The following is a 25,365-nucleotide window of genomic DNA, read 5'->3' as shown; positions in this document are numbered from 1 at the left end:
GAGCCCTTGGCCACTTGATCCTGGTCCCGCTTATCTGAGAAAGTGGCGTTTTTGGTGGCTATCACCTCAGCCCGCAGGGTTTCGGAGCTTAGGGCGCTGACCTCAGATTCCCCGTGCACTGTCTTCCATAAGGGGAAGGGCCAGCTTTGCCCCGCACCCGCCCTTCCTACCGAAGGTGGTCTCAGTGTTTCATATGGACCAGGACATTTTCCTGCCAGTCCTGTGTCCTAAGCCCCATTCCTCCAATGAGGAACAACGCCTACACATGGTAGATGTGTGTAGAGTGCTGGCCTTTTACTTAGATTGAACAAGGCCATTCCGAAAATCCCTTCAGCTTTTCATTGCTACGGCCGAGCGCGTGAGTGGGCAATCGGTTTCCACCCAGCGGATCTCCCGCTGGATCATCTCGTGCATTCGCACCTGTTACGACCTGGCAGGGGTTTCCCTGCCTCCTATTGTTAAGGCGCATTCAACAAGAGCCCAGGCCTCATCAGCGGCCTATGTGGCTCATGTCCCTATTTAGGACATCTGCAGGGCTGCTACATGGTCCTCTGGCCATACTTTTGCATCGCGCTATGCGATCATCTCCCAAGCACGGGACGACGCCGGGTTTGGTAGGGCGGTGCTCTGCCTGGGTAACCCTTAACCGTTATCATTTAGAACTCCTACCCACCTCCGTCAGCTATAGCTTGGAGTCACCTGTGACAGTGTACCCCATAAGGCTTTATGGGGGGAGGTGCTTATAAATATATGTATGACATAACTGGAATATGTTTTGTGCTGCCTGTGCCATGTAACATATCTCCATAAAGGTTATGGTCTACTATATCTATTCATCCTATTTGTACACATATATAATTTTTACTTGAGGTTAAGAATATGGGCTGTATACTTGCTTGGTTTCTAAGTAAGCTTTGTGAGGCATTTGGTCAGTTTCTTTAGGAAGGAATTGCAAGGTTAAGTACCTGATCAGGAAGCACTTGGGGAACAATGCATCTTGGAATGCTCCAATCCACATAAGAAGTCTTCCTGGAGACATACAAGATACCATGTGGACAATGGCTTCGGCCTGTAAAGACTGAGTCATGCAGGGACATGTGACTTGCCCAGGTGACTCCAGAACTCCACCTTGGAGCTGGACTTTGCATGGGGGGGGGTCTACACCCACAAGAGAGAGTCTACTTAAACACATGGGAGACCCCTCCATTTTGTCTTCAGCTGGCTAAGGAAGGAGCCTCTCCACCCCCCACCCCCCCCCCAGTATACTTGAAGGAAATTGGAACAAAGGACAGTAACTACAGGGCATGTGAGTGATTGCTGGACCCAGGCTAAAAGGAGATTAGCCTGTAAAAGGGAGCATTCTGGAACTGGTGAGGAACTTATCTGTATTTAGTTTGATTAGACATAGATTTGCACATTTTATTTTATTTTGCTTGGTGACTTTGTTCGGTCTGTTACTACTTGGAACCACTTAAATCCTATTCTCTGTATTTAATAAAATCACTTTTTTCCTTATTAATTAACTCAGAGTATGTATTAATACCTGGGGGAGCAAACAACTGTGCATATCTCTCTATCAGTGTTATAGAGGGCGAACAATTTATGAGTTTACCCTGTATAAGCTTTATACAGGGTAAAACGGATTCATTAGGTTTAGACCCCATTGGGAGTTGGGCATCTGAGTGCTAAAGACGAGCACGCTTCTGTGAGCTGTTTTCAGGTAAACTTGCAGCTTTGGGGCAAGTTATTCAGACCCTGGGTCTGTGTTGGAGCAGATGGGAGTGTCTGGCTCAGCAAGACAGGGTGCTGAAGTCCTGAGCTGGCAGGGAAAACAGGAGCAGAGGTAGTCTTGGTACATTAGGTGACAGCTCCCAAGGGGGTTTCTGTGATCCAACCCGTCACATCACCTACTGTGGAATACACAGGAGCAATCGAAGAAGAAAGGACAGTTACCTGTTCCGTAACTGGCGTTCTTCGAGATGTGTTGCTCCTGTCTATTCTACATCCCACCCTCCTTCCCCTCTGTCGGAGTTGTCTGGCAAGAAGGAACTGAGGGTGGGGGGAGCACGCAGCCCCCTTTATGGCGCGATATGTCAGCGCCACTCCAGGGGTCGCAGCGGTGCTCCCCCACTATGGATCCTGCTAAGGGAAAAACTTCCGGCACCGGTGCACGTGGCGAGCACGCACACCTACTGTGGAATAGACAGGAGCAACACATCTCGAAGAACGCCAGTTACGGAACAGGTAACTGTCCTTTACTTACCTTTCGTAACTGTTGTTCTTTGAGATGTGTTGCTCACGTCCATTCCATGACCCACCCTCCTGGCCCTCTGTCGGAGTTCCAGCAAGAAGGAACTGAAGGAGGGGCAATGGCACCTCTTACACCTGCGTATACCCACGCCACTCCAGAGGGTGCCAGAGCTGGCCCTATGAATACCACTGGGGAAAAACGTCCGGCATCCGTGCATGTGGCGAGCACACACACCTAACATGGAATGGACATGAGCAACACATCTCAAAGAACAACAGTTATGAGAGGTAACTAACCGGTTTTTTTCCTCAATGTGCAAACAACCAAATCACAATAGCCTGCTTGAATACAACTAACTTACCATTAATAGTGCTGCAGTTCCTCTGTGCCATTTATTTTAGTCTCAACAGTGTAACAGTACTCATTGATGGTTATGAGAAAAATTACAGCTAGAAAATTTAGATTATAGTATATAAATCTATCTTGAGCCAAATTCTACTTTCAAATCATATATATGTAAAAGGCCAAATACTGTTCTCACACCAGTGTTAATCCAAAGTAACCCCACTGGACTTCAGTAAAGTTATTCCTGGTTTACATTAATGTAATAAAGTGGAATTTGACTCTATTAATGTTCGAGAGTAGTATTTATTATAAATGAGCTCCCAGACTGTTAGCTGCACCATCATCCATGTTTTCGTTTTAAGTTATTTTTAGGCTAGGGAGAAATTTTGATACCAATTGTAAGACTATCTTTCTCTTAACAGCTATTGTCTGTATTATATGCCTAATATTCTCCACAGCTCAGCATACCACTTGACCCAAGGTAAATGTGATGTATTGTACTACCACCACCAAAAGCAGCAGCTCTAACAATTTTTTCCTCTCTTTTTTTTAATATACAATATAGGCAAACAATGGCGAACTGATGGTATCAGTGACATAAAGTACAAAATGAAAGAGAAACAAATCTCTTTTGAGATGGATGCTTTTTATACAATCACACTAATTCAGGATGCTCACCTCAATATGCCATACCAGTCATGGGAACTGAGACCTAATGGCACAGATGAATTACTTTTCACGGTTGTTACAGCCTTTGCAGAAGTTCTAATGCAAATTAAGGTACAGTAAATGTCTTGATACATGCAACTCCAATAACATGCAATGGTTATTTAGGCCATTATCAGAGCTAATGTTTGAGTTCAGGCTGCCCTAATAAGGATGAAAGCAGGCGGATATTTGTGTATTGACCCCCCCTCATGGAATTGGGAAGGTGCAGGGTAGGGAATAGAACTGGTGCTTTAGCCTAGGTTTTTGCCCAGCAGGCAGCATACTGCTAACAGAGTTCTAATTAATGTATTTTGAAAGCTGCAGCTCCCACCATCCCATGTTAAATTCAGGGCCATCTTACAAAGCACAGCTCTCCACAAATTACCCCTCTTTCCCCCTTTATTTTAGGAGTCTTAAAAGGCAGCTCTTCAACTAATCTGCTATTTTAATGCTACTTGCTCAGTGTAAAATCTCCTCCTCTGACTTACACGTACAAATCTACCTTCTAGTTACCCTCAAAATCTGACAGGTATCTGCCAGCTGAATTAAGATCCACTATGGTGGCAATGTGCTGACGCACTGCTTAAACTCTCGAGGCGGGGAACATTCTAGAGGCAGGGGTGAATGGAGCAGATTAAGTGCTAGGCAATAGCAAACATGCCTCCTTCCCTGTCTGCACACACACCCACTTGAAGTTTTGGTCCTGGCTGCTATTGGTTGGTAGTGCTGGGGATATGGGGTGCAGGTGAATGTGTATGCATCAGAGGTATTTATAGAGTAGTCACTATGGGACTTAGGATCTGGAGAAAAAAAACTTGTTTTTATTGCATTGTGCAACAGGGTAATCAGTGTATGCTGTCTTCAGTAATTGTGGATGGGAGTGAACAACTTTCCCACTTGACTGGAAAATGGACATCTCCAATTGACCTGATCATTGCTTTGAAAAAGGCTGGTGTGAACATTTTCCCATCAGACTACTCTTACAAGTACGTCTGCGTGAACAAGAAGGTGAGACAGCTATGAACTATTTTTTTTTTTTAAATCCAATTTTCTACTTGTACACAACATTTTTTGGCACAAAGGTGGATCTACGCCATCCAGAACCCACGGGTACCTGGGTAAGACAGCTTGCAGAGCCACCCAAAGGAGCAGGAACCAGAATCTGGCCCACTGTCTTTTGACCGCAGCTTGCTTTTCAGTATGGTAGTCTAGCATAAAGTGGGGTGATTTGTTGGATCCGTGGTTTCTGATTTGTACCCTTTATGTTACAGACTCCACTAGCAGAAGTCACAACTTATCAACAGATGGCGCTGGTTGCATCTGCTTTTGCTTTCAGTTGGAGCAAGTGGAATCTGGCATCTGGTCAAGATCAAGTAGTTTTTAAGGTTGCTCTTTTAGACTTAGTCCAAAGAAACAATCCAGAATAATGTAACATAAGACTAGATAAGCAACATTGAACTACAGCTAGCTCATGACCTCTCTCAGAGCAGGGCTCTGGCTTTTCAGTTTTAATAGCTTTAGAATTAGCTGCTTTCGGAAGTTTTACAAAACTTAGTGTACTACACTGATTCTCTAAGGGCTGGCCCCTGGTGTACTCACCCATGCCTTTGCTAAGTAACAGTCATTTGGCTACTGAGATGGCATCTCTTTGGGTCTTCCATTACTCTGCTTTACAGGTCACCTGGCATAGATAACCAAGCTAACAGTTAGTTATGAAAGTTTAGCACAGTCCAGGGCTACCTAGTTTCTCTAGCTCTATAGGTGGGTACAAAAAGGATTTTCATTCAAAGGTAGGCTGAGTCAGAGTCCTCTATTATCCATTAGATACGGATGGTTTTATTAGTTGGCCAACTGTAACCTGAGCTCGCCTTCCACTCAGAGCAGCCCCCAGTGTTCTCCTCTTGCAGGCAGACCTCATGTGTCAGATCTTTAACATCCCCTTCTTTCAAGGCATAGAGAAGGGAGATCCTGCCTCACTTATTTTCTGTTCCCTGCTAGGAGAGAGAGGAGCTCTTTTGGCAGGTATGTAGGGCAGATTCAGTTGCAGCCTCTGGCTGCAGATAAGATAATAAACCCCTTGCTATTCTAGTTCATACATTTGCCCCTACCCCCATATGAGGCAGGAAACTAGCAGAGACACACACACACACACACACACACACACACACACACACACACTCACTCTCTCTCTCTCTCTCCCCCCTACAGGCTAATATACACAGTATCCTTTTGTCAAGGTTGAGTAATTCTGTTCTGTAAGATGTGTTGCAGTGCAAAACAACAGCTGGTAACTCCACTTGCTAGATACTAAGTGCCATTAGTAAATTTAGAGCTCTAAAGCAAATAATTTTAACAGTATTATCAATTAAATGAGTCTGTACAATATTCCCACCCTTTCCTTGCATTTGATGAAGGATAAATAAATGCTCAGTTCACAATGGACAACTTTAACCACCACCACCTTTCAAAGAATCCGCAAGAGGAATTAGTGAATTGCTATGGTATCTTCTGTCCAATCACAGGGAGGCTACAATGTTCATAGTAACTATCACATATGAGATGCTAATCCTGGAATCTGAGTTGCTTGACTCAGTGTGTTTAGAGCTGTTAGATGTGTAGGGACAAATAGTTACATATGCAAGATTCCTGTTGGCCTTCCTGGGGGAGCCCTGGGTACCTAGAACAGGGCCAACAAGCTGAGTGGGGAACCATCTAAAATTATCCAATACAAAATGCTGAGGACAGGGGTATGTGCCTCAGGCAGGGTGGAAGGGACTGTTCAGTCACCACTTAGAATTTACAGCCTCTCTTCTGGAATTAGGTACCTAAACCTAGTTAGCCAGCTCTGACAAAGAATTGTGGTGGCCCCTGACATCCAAAAAACAGTGATTAGCACATTCACCCAGGATGCAAAAGACCCAGGTTTCACATCCATGCTCCTCTTTCTGGGAGTGAGGGGGCAGAGGGGAGAAAGGGGCTTGAATCTAGGTTTCCCACCTCCTACTGGAAGTGCTGTAACCCATGAAGCATTGGAGAAAACACCACATTCTGCTGTTTTGTGCAGGGCTGGATCCTGTAAGCATTGTATAGAGACACATCTGAGGCCATCTAGCCTATTGGGCCCCCCGACAGACAAATGCAAGAGCTCAGACTAGACATTTCACTAAGTCACGTACTCAGCAGCAGGACTGAAGCAGTGGTGCACATGCCCACTGACATTTGGCGCTATGGGGATTTTAATCAGTAGAAACTGAGTGGGGGTTGTGAGGATCTAAATTTTGGACTCAGGCACTAGTTTACCTCTTCTGATCAAGACACCTAGGGCTAGATCCAAAGTTACACAAGGAGTCTCAGCTGGAGCCTGGGTCTGAGCATCCCAACCTATCAACCTTCCTCCCTATATTAACTTTATATCTATATAGAAAGCGTGATAGTATGTTACAGTATTTATTCTTCCGTTCTGCTGTAGGTGAGCGAACACCTTAAAACAGATGCTGTTAAAGATGAAGACTGGTCCCTTTACATGTTTAATGGTCAGCGAGCACAAAGGCTCAGAATCAGTGAAACTAGTGAAGCCTTCTCAGAAGATCTGGCAGAAAATACTGAATTTCATTCTACTCTCTACCATCTGATCAAAGATTTTGCCAGTGAAGAAGCAATTGAAAAAGTAAAGAAAGCCAGTTGCCTATTTATTGATGCTATATCTCAGCTGCTCATTGCTACTAGAGTGTTAACATACTCTTAAGCCAGTATTTTAAATTAACTTTATTGAGCATCAAGAACTCGGTCAATAAAATTACATTTGATGTCTGTCATTTCACATGCAAATCAAAACAGCTTTTTAAATGCCTAAAAATGCATAAAAGTTGTTTTTGTGAATAAAATTCTTTACTTTCTAGTAACTACACATTTAGACCCATTTATTACAAACTTCAAAAGGAGAGATGGCTATTTTTTTAAGTTCTAATCTTAAACAGGATTCAGACATTTGGGAAGATCGTCTTCTATTGTCAGAGGGGGAAGTTGTATTTCCAAATCGTGCTTCAAAATGTTTTACCATTGAAAGTTAAGTATAGTCTAAAAAGCTTCAAAATAAATGATTTTAAATATGCTACCTCAAATCATATTAGAAAGTTAAAGTAATTCTAGACTTGAGAGCTATGTTTACACTAGTTTATATAACACAAATTGAGTCACACAGGAAGTCCAGAAAAAAAAATTTTACAAATTAAAATACAGATTGTGTGTTATACTGGTGGTGGTCCATTGTGTTGAAGTTCAGTATATGGCCACAGCAGTTGTTGTAGTGATGTCCAGGAACTTCCAGTTCCCACAGGGGCAGCATCTGCAGGTCTTTGGAGAGACAGACCTGTGAGGAAGCTTGTGAGTGCAGCAAGGAGTACAATGATTGTAAGAGAAATCCAGAGAGTTTTGTTAGCCTTGGAGAAGGAAGTCTTCAGATGAGATGCCCACGATGACATTATGTTGCAACTGTGGAGAAGCCATAAACATAGGACAGACATGCTTTTCTTCAAGGTTTAAATATCATATTGTCTGACTACTAATCCAGAATATAAATTGTATGTAATGAAGGCACTGTTCTAATAGCCAGCTACAGTGGCATGTTATATTCTGGGTTTAGAATGCAGGCTCTGGTCAGCAGTAGATGCTAAAGATGTTTATATAAAACTCTGAAGAGGCACAAAACTCTGCGTTTTCCAAGCCAAAATATGGGATTTCTTCACACATTCCATTCATGTTAATGGAAATTGTGTGGCTAAATCTCCTAGTAGGCATTGCAAATATCAGCCATTTTTTCTGCAACAAGAGGGTTTAATGTAATGTATAGTCCAATGACTTCCTCTGTCAATTTAGAATGACAGGGCTATCCGGACTAGTTAAGCCCTTAGGCTTTGATCTCCAAGGGCAGTGTTGAGGCAGAGCACCACACTGCAAGGGATCACATCTCAAGATGAATTTGTGAGCTTGTAAGAGCAGTTGTTCTGTTCTTGACTAGTACCAAAAGTAGAGCTTTAACCTGCTAATTAGATTGCTTAATGTCCGCCTTTCAAATAAAGCATCAATAAAAAGTCAAGATTACCACTCTGCTTCCTCTTCCAGTGTCCTCCACCTGACCACCACTTCCCCTTACAGAAATTCATGTTTTCAACTGAGAAACTTACGCTGATCCTAGACTCCATTTTGATGGCTTTTTCCCCCTTTCGGTAACACTTAACTTCCTTGCTTTGTCTTCTTGTATTTCTTCAACTGGTGGTTCTGACTGTTTGGTTCTGCAAGTAAGTGTTAGAATTAACTTTCCTGGTAAGCACTCATCAATACACATAAATAGGCACATTTTTATAAATAGAGTAAGTATTCCAGTTTATAGCAGCTTGGACGTGCAACATGGTGTCAGGGGCAAGAAGCAAACCCACCTTAAAGCCTTGGAGATTAAGTAATCTAGACCTACTTTGTTTCAGACTGTTCTTCCTCAGACTCTGTCCAGGAATACGTGCTAATGAATCGTCGCAGTGAAGGACGCCTCTCATTTTGTTTTGATCCCAGTCGGCCCCTGCCAAATGTACATACTTGAAAATAAGTACTTCAACTAAAGCTTTCAGATCACAGTAAAGAAAATAACTTTAGTGCAAGATAGAGATAAATGAGCATGCTCATTTATGTTGGAGTAGGCTACGAAGATTTTGGCCAATATTTTTCAAGTTTGACTCCCAGGTTTCATATTTAAGCACAAATTATAAAGTGCCAGATTTTCAAATTTTCTCATGTCCTTGCAGTTGAAGTCCATGGGAGGTCTGAACCTCTTAAATTTGCAGATCAGGCCACTTGATGTGAACACTCAGGTGTGGCTGTAAAAGCTGAACTTTAAGGTTTACATAGCATAGACATTTACAGCATTACTTCCAAAAGATGCTTAGTAAGCTACTCCAGTGGGATGGTTTATTACAGCCATAGTGAAGTTGAAAAAATTAAGGCCCATTTAAAAACAAAAAACTCAAGTAGCCTTACCAACTGCTTGATCGTCTGTTGAATTTGTCACTTCTTTCATTTCCATCAGTTCCATATAATTGGGCCTGTAAAGGAAGGTAAAATGCAAATGTAGTAGACCTGACTAATTTGAGAATGAAAACAGTCACCCTTTGACAACCCTTACTTACCAGCGGCAAACCAATACCAGCATTTCCAATATTCCTGGGCAATGCTGCAATACTGACTCTTCGTAGGGATGATGTTGGCTACACAAAGAAGAGCTATTAACAACTATTATGCATTGGTTAGATTAACCACTAGTTTTAGGCATGTTAATTCGAGGCGTAGATTTATAAAAGTTGATGTTTAGTTCATATAAACACTAAAAAGTTACATCTGGGGTTATTACTGGGTAATTACTTTAAGTATACTTTCAACAAAATAAAAAAAATTAAAAAGGGGAATTTTACATATTAATATGCGGGTTATTTTCTAGATTAGAAACAACATGCATGTATATCTGCTACTGCAAATTCTGAAATTTAAAGATGTCTTAAGTTAACCTACTGGAGCCCAAATTACAGATCCTATTGCCAACTTGCCACACTGCTTTTAGATATCTCTTGGCTCAGTATGTAAAAGACCTCTATTTTGAAGCCTTCATTATTGAGGACCCCATGAGAGCAATAGTTTTTGAACTCAAGAGAGACAGGCCTCAAAACCATGGGAGATTATGGACCCACTTAGAGGAGCACATTGAAATGTTATGTTTTTCCATTGAAATGTTAGCGTGTCTGATCAAGTTGATTTGCTTTTGTGAGTTTAGGGAGTTACAAAGAGCCCAATAGATACAGATTTCATGTGGATGTCAAGCCCCAGTGGAGTACATGTACATGGCAGCTCTGAAGAGCACACAGCATTCCATTTATTTTTTATAATTTCAGTGGTATTGGTACCTTGAAGTTGAGAGAACTTGGAAGCTTTTTATTTGTAGATTCATCTGTAAAGAGGAAATGGTATTGTAAGCAGATTTTTAAAGATTGCCATTGTGGAATAGAGCCAGATGGTCTGACCACCTGCAGGTCCTATTTAAGTTTATAGCAGCTAAGCACCTCTGGGGAAAAAACCCAAGCAGCAAGTGTCAAAAACAAATCAGTGTTGTTGTGTCTCTAATATCCTGGGCCAAACATGGCTACAAGGTGGGTGAGTTGATCTCTCACCCACTGGTCTCTCTAAAAAGAAATTTAAAAATTGCCAATAAATAAATACATACATACTGGAAATAGCTAGAGACTTGTAACCATTAGCTCAAACTAGCTAAGCTAGTTAACGTTGCACATTACTGCATGCCCTATGCAGGAGGGGTCACTTCTGCTGGGCTCATTAACAATGTCTGGTTAAGTTCTACTTTATCTTTACCAAGTTAGATCTGTTTTTACAAGATGGAGTACTCCTCCGTGCCAATTTTTACTCCTTCCTTCTTGGCTAAAGAGCTTCTGCAAGGAATTTTGTGTTGTGCCCGTAAGACTAGGATCTTTTAAATATAAAGAAATGTGTTCTGATTTTCAGAGCACCGAACACCTACAACTCCCATAGGAGTCTCAAAAGCTTAGAACTTCTGAACTCAGGCCACTGAAGATTGACTAGATGCACATTAAAATGAACATCCAATTTGTAATTTACTGCATACAAGAGAAAAGAGTTCACCAGCCTGTGTTGCACCTTCCAAAGAGGCCTGCTACTCCAGGGATGAAATGGGAGATGCTTTCAGAGATTCAGGAAGTCTGCTTACAAGTCTGAAGTTATAGTTGCCCTTAAATGTTTCCAGTAATCATCTAAGTGAGGACTATCAATAAGCTTTTCTTCTGCTATGCATTTACAATTATCATAACTGTACAGGAGATAGGAGGTGCTTTATACATGCTCTATCCAAGGAGGTCAAGCAGCTTTATAAATACAAGCTAAAGGGCTCAACTGATGACAATTACTTAGAAGAGAAATGAAAATATGGTTAGGTTTAACAATTACCTTGATCCCCAAAGGAGTGAAAGCATCTTTCATTTTGTAGCAAGACCTGTTTCAACTCCTCAAGTTCTGCATGCTCTTTTGTATACATGCGTTTCAAGTTTTCCACATGTTGAATCATCACTTCTACTGCCTTACTGACACGGCTCTCCTAGCAAAGTAAATGCAATACTGGGTGAAAGACGTTAGCTCTTCAGGACATTGAATTATGCTTGGAGTAAAACCACCCACATAATCATTCTAACTTACGGCCTTTCATATGCATCCACACAACAAACATTCTTGTCTCATCTCACATCTTGATCACAGCAGCTTCCTTTTCTCAATCTTGCCTCACTCATCCATTCAGAATGTTGCTGCAAAGATCATTTTCCTAGCAGATTTCTTTGACCACATCGCCTCTCTGAATCCCCCCACTGGCTCCCCTCTCTCTATCAAGCACAAGCTGCCTGTCTTAAGTTTCGAGGCCCTTCATGACCTATCATCTCTCATTCACTATTGAGATGTTGACTTCTGCTTCTGATTGCCCATGTTGCCAGTCTCATGTTGACCAAGACACAAGTAACTTGACATGACAGTAACAGGTTAGACATCTGTCAGGGATGATTTAGATCAGGGGTTCTTAAACTGGGGATCGGGACCCCTCAGGGTCACAGGGTTATTACAAGGGGGGTTGCGAGCTGTCATCCTACACCCCAGACCCCGCTTTGCCTCCAGCATTTATAATGGTGTTAAATAAATAAATAAATATATATATAAAAAGTGTTTTTAATTTATAAGGGGGGGGGGTGTCACGCTCAGAGGCTTGCTATGTGAAAGGGGTCACCAGTAAAAAAGTTTGAGAACCACTGATTTAGATAATAATTAATCCTGCCTTGGTGCAGGGGACTGGACTAGATGACCTGTCGAGCGCCCTTCCAGTCCTACATTTCTATGATAAGTGACTTGCCTCATTTTTAGTGGGTATGATTGGGAAGTTAAATGGATCAGTAGACTAGAGATGGGATATCTGTACTAGCTGAGATAAGGGGGAACACCCTGATACCATTTACAATGGACAAGATAAGCCTGGAATGGAAGAGCAGGTAAAAAGCAGATCATGCATGCACACAGTATGGACAGGTACAGGGATTGGTTCCTGCAGAGTAACCAAGCCAATCCCAAAGCATGTGATGCAATGTATAGCTAGGAAAGCATGTGTTATAGTGTTGGTAGAAATGTATACAAGGAGAAGTTGTGTGTAACTTTGGATGTGCGTACACCCTATACCCATCCCAGACGCTTTAGCCCGATCAACTCCATATAGTTTTGCTGTATGCCAAATAAAAGGAACCTGAGTGATGAGACTGAAGTTTTGGAAGAGGTCTTGGGCGGTGGGGGGGAACCCACAATATCTCCATCCCCCACTTGTTAAGTTTTCAAGCACCTTCATGCTTTCCCCCATACTGCCCCTCATGCCTGGGAGATGCTTCCTGTAAACATCTGAAAAACTCATTTTTGTCTTCCTTAAAACCTCCCCTTTTCCACAATGCCTATAAAAACTTGACAATGGTTAGGCCACTGGTGTGCTGAGACCATTGCCTATCTGATGGATATTATCTCACCATACTCCCATCTGTTGTATCTTGTCTTATACTTAACGTGTAGGCTTTGGGGGATAGGGACTGCTTTTGTTTTACTTGTGCAGCACCTACCACAATAGGATCCTTGTCCATGAATAGGGCTCCTAGATGTTACAGTGATACAAATGAGTGTGCGGATAACCAACATAATGCTTTTTAATAATATTGTTCCAGTAAATTGTGTACTGTATAAAACAGAAGTTCTATTACAAATACTGAGTGGAATCTGTTAAAGAGAGCTTTAGACTAAAGAAAGCTTCCTTACTTTACATAAAGTAGTAATTGAATCAGATTACCTGATTAATGGCTCCCAACATCTCTGCTCTACTAGCAAGTCTGGCAGCATACTGGCTAAGGAACTGCAAGCTTTTCTGCAGCTTCTTAATGATCTCCTGTGCTTGGTTATCTTCATCACACAAAGGTGCTAGAGACTAAGAAGTTCATGGGCAGAGGGGGAGAAGTGGGGAGGAAAGAAGAGGGAAATGTAACCGTGCTGATGATTAGTAAATAAGTGAGATGCCATTCTAGAGGCTTGTGGAGTGAATGTTACTCTGCAAAGGAAGCGATCACACCTAAATGGGATTCTGCTTGGGCGTACCTGTTTGCATGATCAAGTATATTAGGGCCAGATATCAGTTGGTGTAACTAAATACAGCACCACTGGAAAAAAACAAAGGAGTTATGCTGATTTACATCAGCTAAGAATTGTAACCTTGACATTCACATTATGGTTTTATCAGCTCACTACAACAGCACTTTGAACAGGAGAATTTCCCATTTGTTGCTGTATAAAAACTCTTCAGTGTGTGTAATATACACATTATATATATATATATATATATATATATATATATATATATATATATATAATATTTTATAAAAACCCAAATAACAGAACCTCAGTGCTAAACAGAGTCATATTTTTTTTACTCTATTTAGATCATCAAATCCAAAAATAAATTCCAGCAAAAACTTTACATTAAGTAAGGCTGTGTACACTACCACTTATATCGATATAACTTAGGTCGCTCAGCAGTGAGAATAAGCTACCCCCAAATGACATAAGTTACACCGACCTAAGTGCCAGTGTGGACAGCACTACATCAGCAGGAGAGCTGCTACCACCACTCATTGGGGGTGGATTAATTAAGCCGATGGGAGAGCTCTCTCGGCAGCAGTACCAATGAAAGCTCTCTAGTGTAGCCTAAATGAAGTTACTATAAACTGGGTGTGCAAGGGATTGAAAAGACTGTACTCAAAGAGTAGTTATCAGTGGTTTGCGGTCACACTGGGAGGATGTAATAAATATCTTCATTAGTTACTTGGATAATGGAGAGGAGAATGTGCTTATAAACTTTGTGGCTGACACCAAGCTGGGAGAGGTTGCAAGTACTTTGGAGGACAGGATTAGAATTCAAAATTACCTTGACAAATAGGAGAATTGGTCTAAAATCAACAATATAAAATTCAGTAGAGACAAGTGTAAAGTATTACCCTTGGGAAGGAAAAGTCAAATGGACAAAGCCAAAATGGGGAAATAACTGGCTAAGCAGTAATAATGCTGAAAAGGATCTGGGTGTTATAGTAGATTAGAAATTGAATAGAAGTCAGTGTGACGCAGTTGCAAATAAGGGTATGTCTACACTACCGCGGTAGTTCGACGGCTGGCAATCGAACTTCCGGGTTCGATTTATCGCGTCTGGTCTGGACGCGATAAATCGATCCCGGAAGTGCTCGCCGTCGACTGCGGTACTCCAGCTCGGCGAGAGGAGTACCGCGGAGTCGACGGGGGAGCCTGCCTGCCGCGTGTGGACCGCGTCTGAACCGCGGTAAGTTCGAACTAAGGTATGTCGACTTCAGCTACGTTATTCACGTAGCTGAAGTTGCGTACCTTAGTTCGAATTGGGGGGTTAGTGTAGACCAGGCCTAAGGCTAACATTCTGGGCTGTATTAACTGGGGTGTTTATGTAAGACAAGGGAGGTAATTGTCCCACTCTACTTGGCACTGGTGAGGCCTCAACAGGCATATTGTGTTCAGTGTGTCCACATCTTTCCTAAATTGTGGTGCCTGGAACTGAAGAGTCCATATAGGAGAGGAGCAACAAACAACAAGATGATAAAAAGGTTTAAGAAAAACCTGACCTATTAGGGAACATTCGAAGACTGGCCATAGTTAGTCTTTCTCCCCTCTCCCCCCCAAGACTAAGTTGGTGTGGGGGGACGGGAGTGAAGAGAAAGAACCTGCTAACATATTTGAAGGCTTAAGGGCTGTTATGAAGATGACTGATCAATTGTTCTGGTCATTCCGCGAGAGGACATGGAGAAGTAATGGGCTTAATCTGCAGCAAGGAAATTTAGGTTAGCTATTAGGAAAAAAACTTTGTAACTACAAGGACAGTTAAGTTCTGGAACAGGCTTCCAAGAAAAGTTGTGGAAGCCTCATCACTGGAGGTTTTTAAAAACAGGCTAGACAGACACCGGTCAGGGATGGTCTAGGTATATTTGGTCCTACCTCTGCACAGCCAGCTGGACTTGAAGACCTATTTAGGTTCCTTCCAGCCCCATATTTCTATGGTTAAAATGTACTGTCAGGCCACTTGTACCCTCCCTCCTTCCAATCTCATCCATTGCTAACCTCCAGCAGCTTCAGCCCATTCATGATCTCCTTTTTCAAGTTTTCTTCAGCCAAATCTCGGGACCTTTCTTCAAGCCTCACTCGCTTATCCAAGGTGAACAAGTCACATTTAAAGCCCAGAGACAATCTGAGAAACTCTGCCTTTTGTAGGGGAAGAGAGAGGAAAAAAAAAAAAAAAAAAAAAAAAAAAAAAAAAAATAGATCAGGCAACACAGAAGTATATTCAGTACTAAGCGTTACCTCAGAGACTCAATAGCTATTGCTAATGAATGACAGGAGGAGTTGTAGGAGAGGTCACCAGTTCTGAACCCTCCCCAACAAGCTTCGAATTTAAATAAATAAATAAAATCAAAATTTGCAACTCTACCCATCTCTAGTGATAGATAATTAGTTTACCACCAGAATAGCTACTCTCTCTCTCTCTCTCTCTCTCTCTCTCTCCACATCCCCAACAGTTCATCCTGTTGGGAAAGGCAACATGAAACAATTCTGCCTGGCAGTATGAACTGTACTGTTAGCACATTCTGTTAGGCTGAAGCTTGTGTCTAGGCCAGAACTCTCCTTCCCCCCATAAAATGACACCAGTAGAGAAAATTCAAACCCAAAAGTTTATATAGTGACAAGAGTCTTCGTTTTTATAGCCTTCCTCCTCTGCCCCGTTTTCCTGCACTGCTTATGAGCATCTTTTGATAAACAGATTTCAGCTTCATCCTCTGAAAGGATCTCCCTTCACCGCTAGCACACAGGGGGCTTCAATTGGACATGGAAGTCCAACACCACCACTGGCATGAATATTTACCTAAATCAAGGATTACATGAATTTCATTAATTTAAGGGGAGGCAGAAGGTCAATTTCAAAACCACTCAGTACATTGAAAAATGCTTTACCTGAATTTCAGAAAGAAAGGACCATTAGAAAGTTCTACTGGCTGAAATATTTCAGGATACAAGTAGTTAAGACTCACCTCCATCTCCTTCTCATTAGGAGAAACACTGTAGGAGGAAAAGGAATAACCACATAAGAAGAGCATAGTGCGAAGTAAATGCAAGTGGGCATCAGATTACATGAGATACATACTTGTCATTTTGTTTGGTTTTGGTCACTTTAAGGCCAGTCATAGTGGGAGAAGAATTCCCTGATAATTAAAGAGACAACACACAAAATTTTAGTTGTTAGGTTGAGGAATAAACTCCCCTTAAAAAGAGGAGTTTACGAAAGACTTAAAAGTTCAGTCCCAAGAGGGAAAAACTGGATTAAGACTTAGGTTGAACTATTGTCTGGTAATAGAAGTAGCAACATCAATGTGCATTAGAACTAGGTTAAAAGTCAGCAAGGCAGCTCATTAGTGTTTCCTTTCAATGGCCAAGACCCCAAAGAGTCAGTCCTTGTTTGATTAGTTTGTGGCCTTAACTACAGAAGTCCAGATCTGAATTTGCAGTAGTTGGATCTTTGGTTTTGGTTTCAGTCCCCACTGCAACCTCCTCTCCACAACCCACCACTTCAAGATAAGCATTATAGAAGCCTCCCCAAACTCACTATTAATAGTTCAGTAAGGATCAGCACATGGGTGGGGACAGCCAAGACTAAAGGTGAGGCACTTCTAAAAAGGGAAAGCCAGCCTGGGTTCAGTAGAAACTGCCACCCAGCTTTCAGATTCTTATACTGCCCAAAGCTTTGATGGGTTGAAAGACGTTGCTTTATATCCCTGTTGGAGTAGGGGATGCAAGTATCATAGTTAGCATTAGGAGATCATTGGGTGTAGTAAAAACTTGGCCTGTTTGGAGACCCCTAAGGAGTTCTCGTTCCTGTCCAAGGGAAAATACAGCTGGATTAGACCAGTGCTGGTAGGAGGTGGACGAAGAGCATGTCTTTGTAGGATAACATTCTGTTCCTCTCCATTTTAATGCCTGATGACAAACACTTTAAAGTTTACACAACATAAAATTGACAAAGCTGCTTCCCTCTCCAAAGCCAGACTATAATAAGCACATCATACAAGGTTAAAAAAAAGCTTCTGTAGCAGTCAGCTCTTTACATGAACAATAATCCTAGGTCTGTGTTGGCAACTGCTTTTACCCTGGTAGGAACCTGGGACATTCCTGTCACCAAGGTATCAGAATTGACCATCATTCCTGTAACAAACATGATCTGCTCAGTGGTTCATCAGCTCTTCACACCCAGTTGAAAACTACAAACAATGTTATTTTCTCATACTGAAAGCAGTGTCCTCATCCTGGTTTCAGAGAGGGTTTTACGTTGCATTATATACACATTTAAGAGTTTTCACCATCATAGTTAAGCATTAAGATAGTCTGTTCCACTTTTACAAGCAATAGTTCGGTTGTACAGCAAACACAACATAAAGAAATTAGGGATAAGAATATTTAAATATTCTGAGGTTTAAGACCAATGTGTTTTACTGGAACACTAACCAAGCATGCGCTGTAATGTGTTAAGTGATGTGAATTTCAGCGAGGACCACTTACCTTTTCTACCAGAAACTGTAGCAGACACTTGTTCACTCTGCTCTTTAATAGCTTCCATTTCCCCATCTGTCTCCTAAAAATGGTTTAGAGAGTAATTATACAAACTCGCCACAAATACTTGACAATAAGATCAGTTATGACGGAGGTACTCTAGTCCTACAGTGGGTTTGTGTGAACTAATCAGGTACTTTATACTGCTGCCACTGCCGTGTATGGAAACTAGTTCTTGAATGGGTTGGAAGGCTTCCCCTCCCTAAAGCAGTTTGGGTCTTCCTTGGAGAAGGCTCAAGTTACCTTGCAAACTCCTCATGAAATGACACTATCTAGAACTTCTTAAGCAGTCAGATTACTATGCTGGAATACGAGATGGAGAGAATTTAAAGTATCCCAGGATGGGCAGGGAAAAAAAACCCAAAACCAACCACCACCAAGCCTGTCCCATCTGGCCTGAACCCATGAGGGGAATCACTGGACCAGATCCTCAGCTCGTGTCAATCCTCATAGCTCCTTTGGCATCCAACGGACACCAGCCCAGGAACTGGCCGTGCAGTCTCTGGGAGGGGAGTCCAACCCATGGTGGTGCTTACCCCTTTCATCCTTAGTAGGTGTTCCAGTGTGGGACTTTTCAGACAGACCAAGCAATCTGTTTCTCAAGCCACCCCATCTGTCACTTCAGCATTCCCGGTCTTCTCTTACAGCTAAAGCCAATGGGTTGCACATGCCAGCATTCCTAGAACTTTAGCAGTCTAGTAGAGCTCTTACCAGATCTAGCTGTAATTCTTTTTCAGGTGTAGTTTTGTGATTTTCCATGATGGGGCAAAATTCACTTTTAGTCGTCAGATCCGTATCTGAAGAGAGAGATTCCGGAAATGGATGTAAAGATTTCAAAGATGAACAAATGTTACCTATTAACTAGATTTCTAAAGCAGGAACCACCACTGCTCTTTCATACCCCCCGCGTAGTAATTACCAGAAGAAAATGCAATAAAGAAAGAGGCCTTTAAAAGCCAGCAGCACAGAATGCTGTAGAAATAAATAGTAAATAAATAAATATATGGAGATATACCTATCTCATAGAACTGGAAGGGACCCTGAAAAGTCATTGAGTCTAGCCCCCTGCCTTCACTAGCAGGACCAAGTACTGATTTTGCCCTAGATCCTTAAGTGGCCCCCTCAAGGACTGAACTCACAACCCTGGGTTTAGCAGGCCAATGCTCAAACCACTGAGCTATCCCTCCCCCTCCCCCTCCCCCAAGAAAGCGCAGGCAGTGCTGCTATGGCACATTTATTGAGTCAAAGCATCACAACACAAAGGGTTACCGCTTTGTATTGATCAGTCATGCTGGTTGCAGCTGCTCTAAGTTTGCAAGACAGTTTCTATATATTCAGCCCAAAGCAATTGTTTTGGAAAATTGAAGTTTTCTATGCTTTGATTATTTGATTTTGGGGGCGACGGGGGGAAGTTAAATTAAAAAAATAAAATAAAAGTCAGTCAGTTTAGAGTTGTAAGAAATACTTCTGATCTCACATGAAGAGGCTAAAGGAGGTTTGGAAGTGGTGCTCTGCTTAGCAATATAGGGTGTGTGGGAGCAAGCACAACAGATGTAATTCAGATACCATCACCTAGAAGCTTGAATGCACCTTCATGCTCCGCTTCATGCGCTAGGTCTTTATTCGAAAAGCTAGAATAATGTCGGAAGACACAGGACCCATGTGCAGTAGACACTTTGGTGTCTGAAGTGAACTGTGGTACACAGTACAGATAGTTGTTCAGCTGCAAGAATGTAGAAGCTCTACAGCTAGAGCAGATTAAACTCCAAGGGTTGTGAGCTACAGATCAAAAGGCAACAAACTGGTGAGTGCAGCAAACTGCTCAACTCCAGTCTAAGAAGCACACATCACTCTAAGTGCCACAACCAATCACCTCTGGTTTTTAGGATGTTATATGCTCCATTGGAGAGGCTGCTGAATTTTTAAAACATTCAAAAGAATTAGTGTACAGGGAGCTAGACCTAATGCAATATTAAGTTTGCACAGTCAAGCACTCAAAAGGTTAGGCAATTCCAACAGTTCATTTCTCCTGCAATGGCAGCTCTAGCTACAAAGAATCTCTTTTAAAAATTAACAACAAAACACGAGTCTATATTAGTACCAACCAAAGAAACAGGATGTGCAACATGGTCAATAGTGTGATCGAGAACTGGACTTCTAGAATTTTCTCTTTTACAGACTTTACACTGAATTAACACTAGTAACAAACAAACCAACAAGTCCTACAAAGCCTACCTTATTCTTTCAAAAAGCAATAGACGTTATGGTTGGCACTATTGAAAGCAACAGTAGCAAACCACCAATAACCCTCTGCCTCTATTTGTGTATTAGAAAGACGTTCTGTAGAAGTATAGTGATGCCTTAGATATAAGTGGAGTGCTGACAGTTTAGTACAACGTGGAAGATAAAGGACAACTGGATATTGAGATTTCAACTAGCACTAGTAGGATCCAAGCTATGGGCACAGCTCTGCCATCCTACCCCATTCTGGCTCTATGCTTAAGACTGTGTGCTTCCACCCATCGAGTCATTGATAAGCCAAGTGAAATATCTTCAGCAATGCTACTTTCTGAAGCCAGGCTGGTCTGTTTTTCCAAGAAAAAGTTGATGAAGATGAATTAGAAAGGAAATTACTAGTGAAGAAACAAATACCTTAAATCTGGCGTCTAAAATTAGAGACTTCAGAACCCAGCCCAAAGGAAGATGAATGTTCAGAAAAAGAATGACATCTCTGGGGTCCATTACTGACTAAATTAGCATATTCTAGAAGTGCATTCCAAATTACAAATCAATATTTAAAACAAGTGTTCTCTGCTATTCTGTGCGGTGTACTCGAAGTCAGCTTTTATTAAAAATACACTCTGTATATGTATGATTTTCCTTAACTTAGGCTTGTGTGTGCTCAAGGAGAAAAGTAGGGACATTTGTTTTACTAAGTGAAGGAAACACATTCAGGAACAAAGATGAGAATAGTGTTGCTTGACCTCAATGAGACTCTTCCCTCATTCTCTCCCCACCCCAACCTCTCCCCAGTGTTTTGGGCCGCTCAAGTTTGACATAGATTGACTGATGTTTCCCCATTTCCCTTCAACGGATCATGCGGCACAGTGCTTTGGAATCTTTTTCATTTATTTACATTTTCAGAAGAGCTGCATTAAATTTAATGCTTATGAAAGGTGCCTGGATTGCCAGCCCTGGCAGGAGAGTAATCACCTTTACCAACTCATTCTACGTGCCCCTTTTTGCAGTGTCTTAAGCCCTAATCCTGCAATGGTCTCTGCCCAGGCAAAGCCCTATACTTGTGCAGAGCCCCAGTGAAATCTGGAAGCAGTTGCAGGCCAAAACGTTATTATTCTGAACATAATGTAGACGGAGAGAGAGCTTTGCACAAATTCTTACTCAACTTCCTCACTTCAAAAAGATATGTTGGAAGCAAGCAGTTTCCCCATCACATGATAAATCTTCAGAGCAGCTACAATACCTGATACATCATTATTCAGATCCTTATCTTTATTTTTCTTCATTGCTATACAGGTTGATGTGTCTTCACCTTTTGCCCATGAAGCCTCTGACAATTGTGTCTCCATGGCGAGCAATTCTATAATAGGAGGCAATAGAAGGCAGAGCCATTACTGCTAAAAAGCTGCATATACTCACGGGAATCTTAGTCAGACCTCTCAGACAAAATTCATGGATCACTGTGCTTCCACTTTAAGAACTTACCAGTTGATATAGAGCTCTCCAAAGAAGATGTAATATCTTCTTCTTGGGATGGTGTTGAATGTTCACTGCCAAGACAGGAAAACACTTAGACATTCATGATCTGATAGGTCTGGTTAATTTATTTAAGAATTAAATGTATACACAGAGACTGACCTGGACAAGACTGGATTATCCGATGTTAAAGGCAAAGCACTACTCTCCTTAACAAAAGAAATGTTAAAGCATTTTAGTGTTTATACTTGTAATAGGACATCACTTCTTGTGTAAAGCAAATTTATAATATTTACCAGGTCCCAGTCTTAAACAATTTCTTTAGATGTATCTAGATCTGGTTGAAATATGTTCATTTCAGTAGAGAGGGGGTTATTTAAAAAAAAAGTTTGCACCCTCCCCTGCCCATGTTTTTCAGCCAGCTCTAGATGTATAGTGTATGTTTTAATTCTGTTACTACCAGGGGGGTGTAATTATGTTTTTGTAGAAGTAGTAATTTTGGGGGGAAATCTGTTCACATCTATAGTTTTGTTACAAAAAGCTGTACTCCTGACCTTTATGCCAAAGAGCTTCACACTTTAAAATCAAAGTGTGTTGTTTCAAAGAAATGTCACAATGCTAGATTCCCCCCCACCCCCCACACACTTTAAACTGAAGTGAGATTGTGATACAAGTCTTAAAGAGAAACAAAGCCACTTGGCCTTTTCTGCCATTTGTTTCCCCCACCACTTTCAAAGCCATGCTACATTGCTCACCAAGATGATTTGGGGACATAGTCCCTTCCAGAAATTCAGAAAGCAACACTAGAAAAAGCTCTGAAGCTGACTCAGTGTTGCTTCTACGAGACAATGAGCTTTTGCTCGGGTTAAATTACATGTTGTTTAAGAGATGAACATTTACATTCAAGTCTCCATTTTTGATTCCTACTAATAGCAACATTGTACCACACCCACCAGATCTTAGAGCAGAAAGGCACTTGTTTTTTCATACTAGCTTAATGATCATAATAACTTTGTTTCACCATTAAGGGCCAAATTCTTTTCTCAGTTCAATTTGTTGCACCTGAATAACAGACAAGTCTGGCCCCAAATCTGTAGCACATCGCTGATACATAAACTGCCTTTTAAAAAGCTTGAACTTGGAATCCAGTGTGTATTTTACATTTTATTACCATTGTCAATTCCTTGGACCACCACCACAAAGCAAATACACTTGGAGTTACATTAGTATTGTTCTAAGATTTTGGTTTGAATCCCAGTTATCAGTAGTTAATTTGCAATTGTAGGAGGTTTGCATGGCTTTTATGGCCACTCCTCTCTGTGTCTAGGGAGCGCATTTGCTTTAATGTGCACATTACAAAGACTAGTAATGCTATTGTATTGGATTTCCACGTCACTCTGGTTAACATTATGCTTTCCCCCAGACTCATTTTATAATAATACATATACAACAGGCTGTCTTGTACGGAGTGGTTATCACAGTTTGTGGGGGACAGAAGCTCTTAAAATTAAAATGGTAAGAGTGTCTTGGAGACTAGTTATATAATAGCAGGTAAATAGCTTTTGTGTTCCTTTATTATCCTGTACCAGCAAGGAGATAGATATGAAGAGGATCTATCATGTACAAAAGATGTTTGGAACATAGGCTTCTGAGGGAAAAATTTAACTCCCCCTGAAGTGAATGGGAGACCAGCCCACTTATTCAAGGGGAGAATTCCACCCCTGTACAATATAGAAAAAATCCTGTTACTATAGCATAGAAATAATGAAGATGAAGGAGAAATTTAATGAGCCCATCCATGGAGGACATGATGACTAAGAACATGAGCAGATATTAAAAAACAAAAGGGAGGGAGCGTAGGAAAGGAAAGTAATCAAAGCACAGAGATAGGAGTTGGCTGGAGTGTCTCAGAGATGTGCAGTATTGGTAACCTCCTCAAATTTTACATTTCTGAACCTGTTTAATTTTGTAAGAGTGGGATCTAGAAGTGAAGTGAGAAGAAAATCTTTATTTATTAACTTTCTTTCTACAGAAAAAGCCTCCATAAGCTTTTATCATAGAAACATGCCATACAGGCAACAGTGTTCTGAAGGGACAAGTGATTATGGACCCCTTGATGCTTAGGTCCCCAGCCTTACGCCTGCATGGGGCCTGATTTTTAAGAGGATGCAAGCTCAGCTGTTTCTGAAAAATGTGAGACCCCTTTCAAGATGTTTTTAGTTGGGCAAGCAAAAACTGAGCAACTTTAAAAATAAATAAATAATAAAAAGCCCCACTGGACAGCAGTGCTGTGTATGTTGTTCAGTTTCCTTTCTCCCCACATTAGTTTAAGGATCAGTGACGAGAGTTCAGCTCGGTCATCTGGATGTTTGCTCATGCAAATCTCTGCTATTTATACTCTTATTTGAATTCTCTCTTGGGCTTAAGGAAGCTACAGTGTTTTATTTTTCTCTAGGGGAGGGAGCAGTGTACTGGAATGGAAACAAAAAGACTCAAGGGAGCTTATAATGTAGTACTACCTCGAAATCAAGAGGGATTGACCAAAGCAAGAGACACCCCCACATATAATGCAGGAATAAATTCAAGCTCTCAGTGACTTTGTTACAAGCCAAAGGAGAACTGAAAGCCGTTCTATACTTTTCATCCACACCTAGTTCTTTTCCAAAGACTTTAAAGTGTTAAGAACTGTTGAAACTTCTGGATTGCAGAGGTAGAATTTAAAAAAGCCCACACTATGGCTTTACTATCACACCTATCAGTGTATGCCAGAGATACCTGCCTTTAATAGGTTTAACAAAATCATGATTTTACAGAAATTCAGGGCACAGTTACTACCTGCTATATGCAATATATCAGTCATTCTAGTGAAGCAAGGTAATGATTTGCAATAGAGCCCAAACCAGCTCTGTTTACAAATGTGAAAAACACATGATCTCCTTATAATATCAATATCTCTCTATCGTCTAGGCCTACTTCTTGTAATGGAGAGTGTGTTTGCCGTTTCACTGTCCTCCAGACACTATCTGTGTTGTAGCAGTCTTCTGGTGAAGTACTCCTTGCATAAAAGCTTACAGAATCCCAAAGGAATCAATATACATTTCCTTGGTGATGTGTTGGAAAGCAAGTGTTTAGTTCTAAGCCCCCAGCATAGAAAGATTAGTTTGACTCACACAAGAGCTAGAGATTTAAAGCAGCCTCAAATCCCTACTCTGACCATGTTTTCACAACACACACACACACACACACACACACACACACAGTAATACAAGTATGGAGTTACTTACATTCTGAAGGACTCACTATAAGCAACACACCTGCACACCTGCAGGTAACCACAGTCTGATAAAATGCTAGAGACACTCTTCCTATTAAACATGTACATTCAAATTTTGTTCTACGTCATAGTTTTTAGACCAGATATGGGATACCGCCCATTTGCCTTCCCTTCAGTTCAGACCTGGACTCTTGTCCCAGGGAAGAAAGGAGGATTATGAATACGACACAAATGGGATTCCAACAGAGGAACCCTACCCAGAGCC

General features: G+C 41.4%; 2 protein-coding genes across 3 annotated transcripts in view; one reads left to right on the top strand and one right to left on the bottom strand.

Annotated features, from left to right (window-relative positions):
• The window catches only part of CASC1 (cancer susceptibility 1), a 39,381-nt gene extending 31,877 nt beyond the window's left edge, over nucleotides 1-7,504 (top strand). The window contains exons 7-10 of one of the 2 annotated variants that reach the window (XM_024196307.2): nucleotides 3,162-3,376; nucleotides 4,145-4,312; nucleotides 4,576-4,689; nucleotides 6,774-7,499. In XM_024196307.2, coding sequence (XP_024052075.2) covers nucleotides 3,162-3,376; nucleotides 4,145-4,312; nucleotides 4,576-4,689; nucleotides 6,774-7,049 — 773 coding nt within the window. In that variant the 3' untranslated portion in view covers nucleotides 7,050-7,499. Of the gene's footprint in view, nucleotides 1-3,161; nucleotides 3,377-4,144; nucleotides 4,313-4,575; nucleotides 4,690-6,773 lie in introns of both variants that reach the window. The other variant, XM_024196305.3, reaches the window with a different exon arrangement.
• An 8-nt stretch (nucleotides 7,505-7,512) lies between these two features.
• The window catches only part of LRMP (lymphoid restricted membrane protein), a 53,604-nt gene continuing 35,751 nt past the window's right edge, over nucleotides 7,513-25,365 (bottom strand). Inside the window, exons 14-28 of the mRNA XM_026652208.1 lie at nucleotides 21,836-21,900; nucleotides 21,594-21,710; nucleotides 18,824-18,909; nucleotides 18,062-18,134; nucleotides 16,653-16,710; nucleotides 16,540-16,567; nucleotides 15,575-15,715; nucleotides 13,236-13,370; nucleotides 11,321-11,468; nucleotides 10,249-10,292; nucleotides 9,481-9,558; nucleotides 9,332-9,396; nucleotides 8,775-8,876; nucleotides 8,488-8,595; nucleotides 7,513-7,795 (exon numbers count right to left, since the gene is read on the bottom strand). Of these exons, the coding sequence (XP_026507993.1) occupies nucleotides 7,552-7,795; nucleotides 8,488-8,595; nucleotides 8,775-8,876; nucleotides 9,332-9,396; nucleotides 9,481-9,558; nucleotides 10,249-10,292; nucleotides 11,321-11,468; nucleotides 13,236-13,370; nucleotides 15,575-15,715; nucleotides 16,540-16,567; nucleotides 16,653-16,710; nucleotides 18,062-18,134; nucleotides 18,824-18,909; nucleotides 21,594-21,710; nucleotides 21,836-21,900 (1,492 nt within the window). The 3' untranslated portion in view covers nucleotides 7,513-7,551. The remainder of the gene's footprint in view (nucleotides 7,796-8,487; nucleotides 8,596-8,774; nucleotides 8,877-9,331; nucleotides 9,397-9,480; nucleotides 9,559-10,248; nucleotides 10,293-11,320; nucleotides 11,469-13,235; nucleotides 13,371-15,574; nucleotides 15,716-16,539; nucleotides 16,568-16,652; nucleotides 16,711-18,061; nucleotides 18,135-18,823; nucleotides 18,910-21,593; nucleotides 21,711-21,835; nucleotides 21,901-25,365) is intronic.

Source organism: Terrapene carolina, unplaced genomic scaffold (assembly GCF_002925995.2).
Source record: "Terrapene carolina triunguis isolate 2854851 unplaced genomic scaffold, T_m_triunguis-2.0 Scaffold112, whole genome shotgun sequence".
In the NCBI taxonomy this organism is placed as follows: domain Eukaryota; kingdom Metazoa; phylum Chordata; order Testudines; family Emydidae; genus Terrapene; species Terrapene triunguis.
The sequence above is the reverse complement of the archived record's forward strand: the minus strand, read 5'-3'. Positions and strand labels throughout refer to the sequence as shown.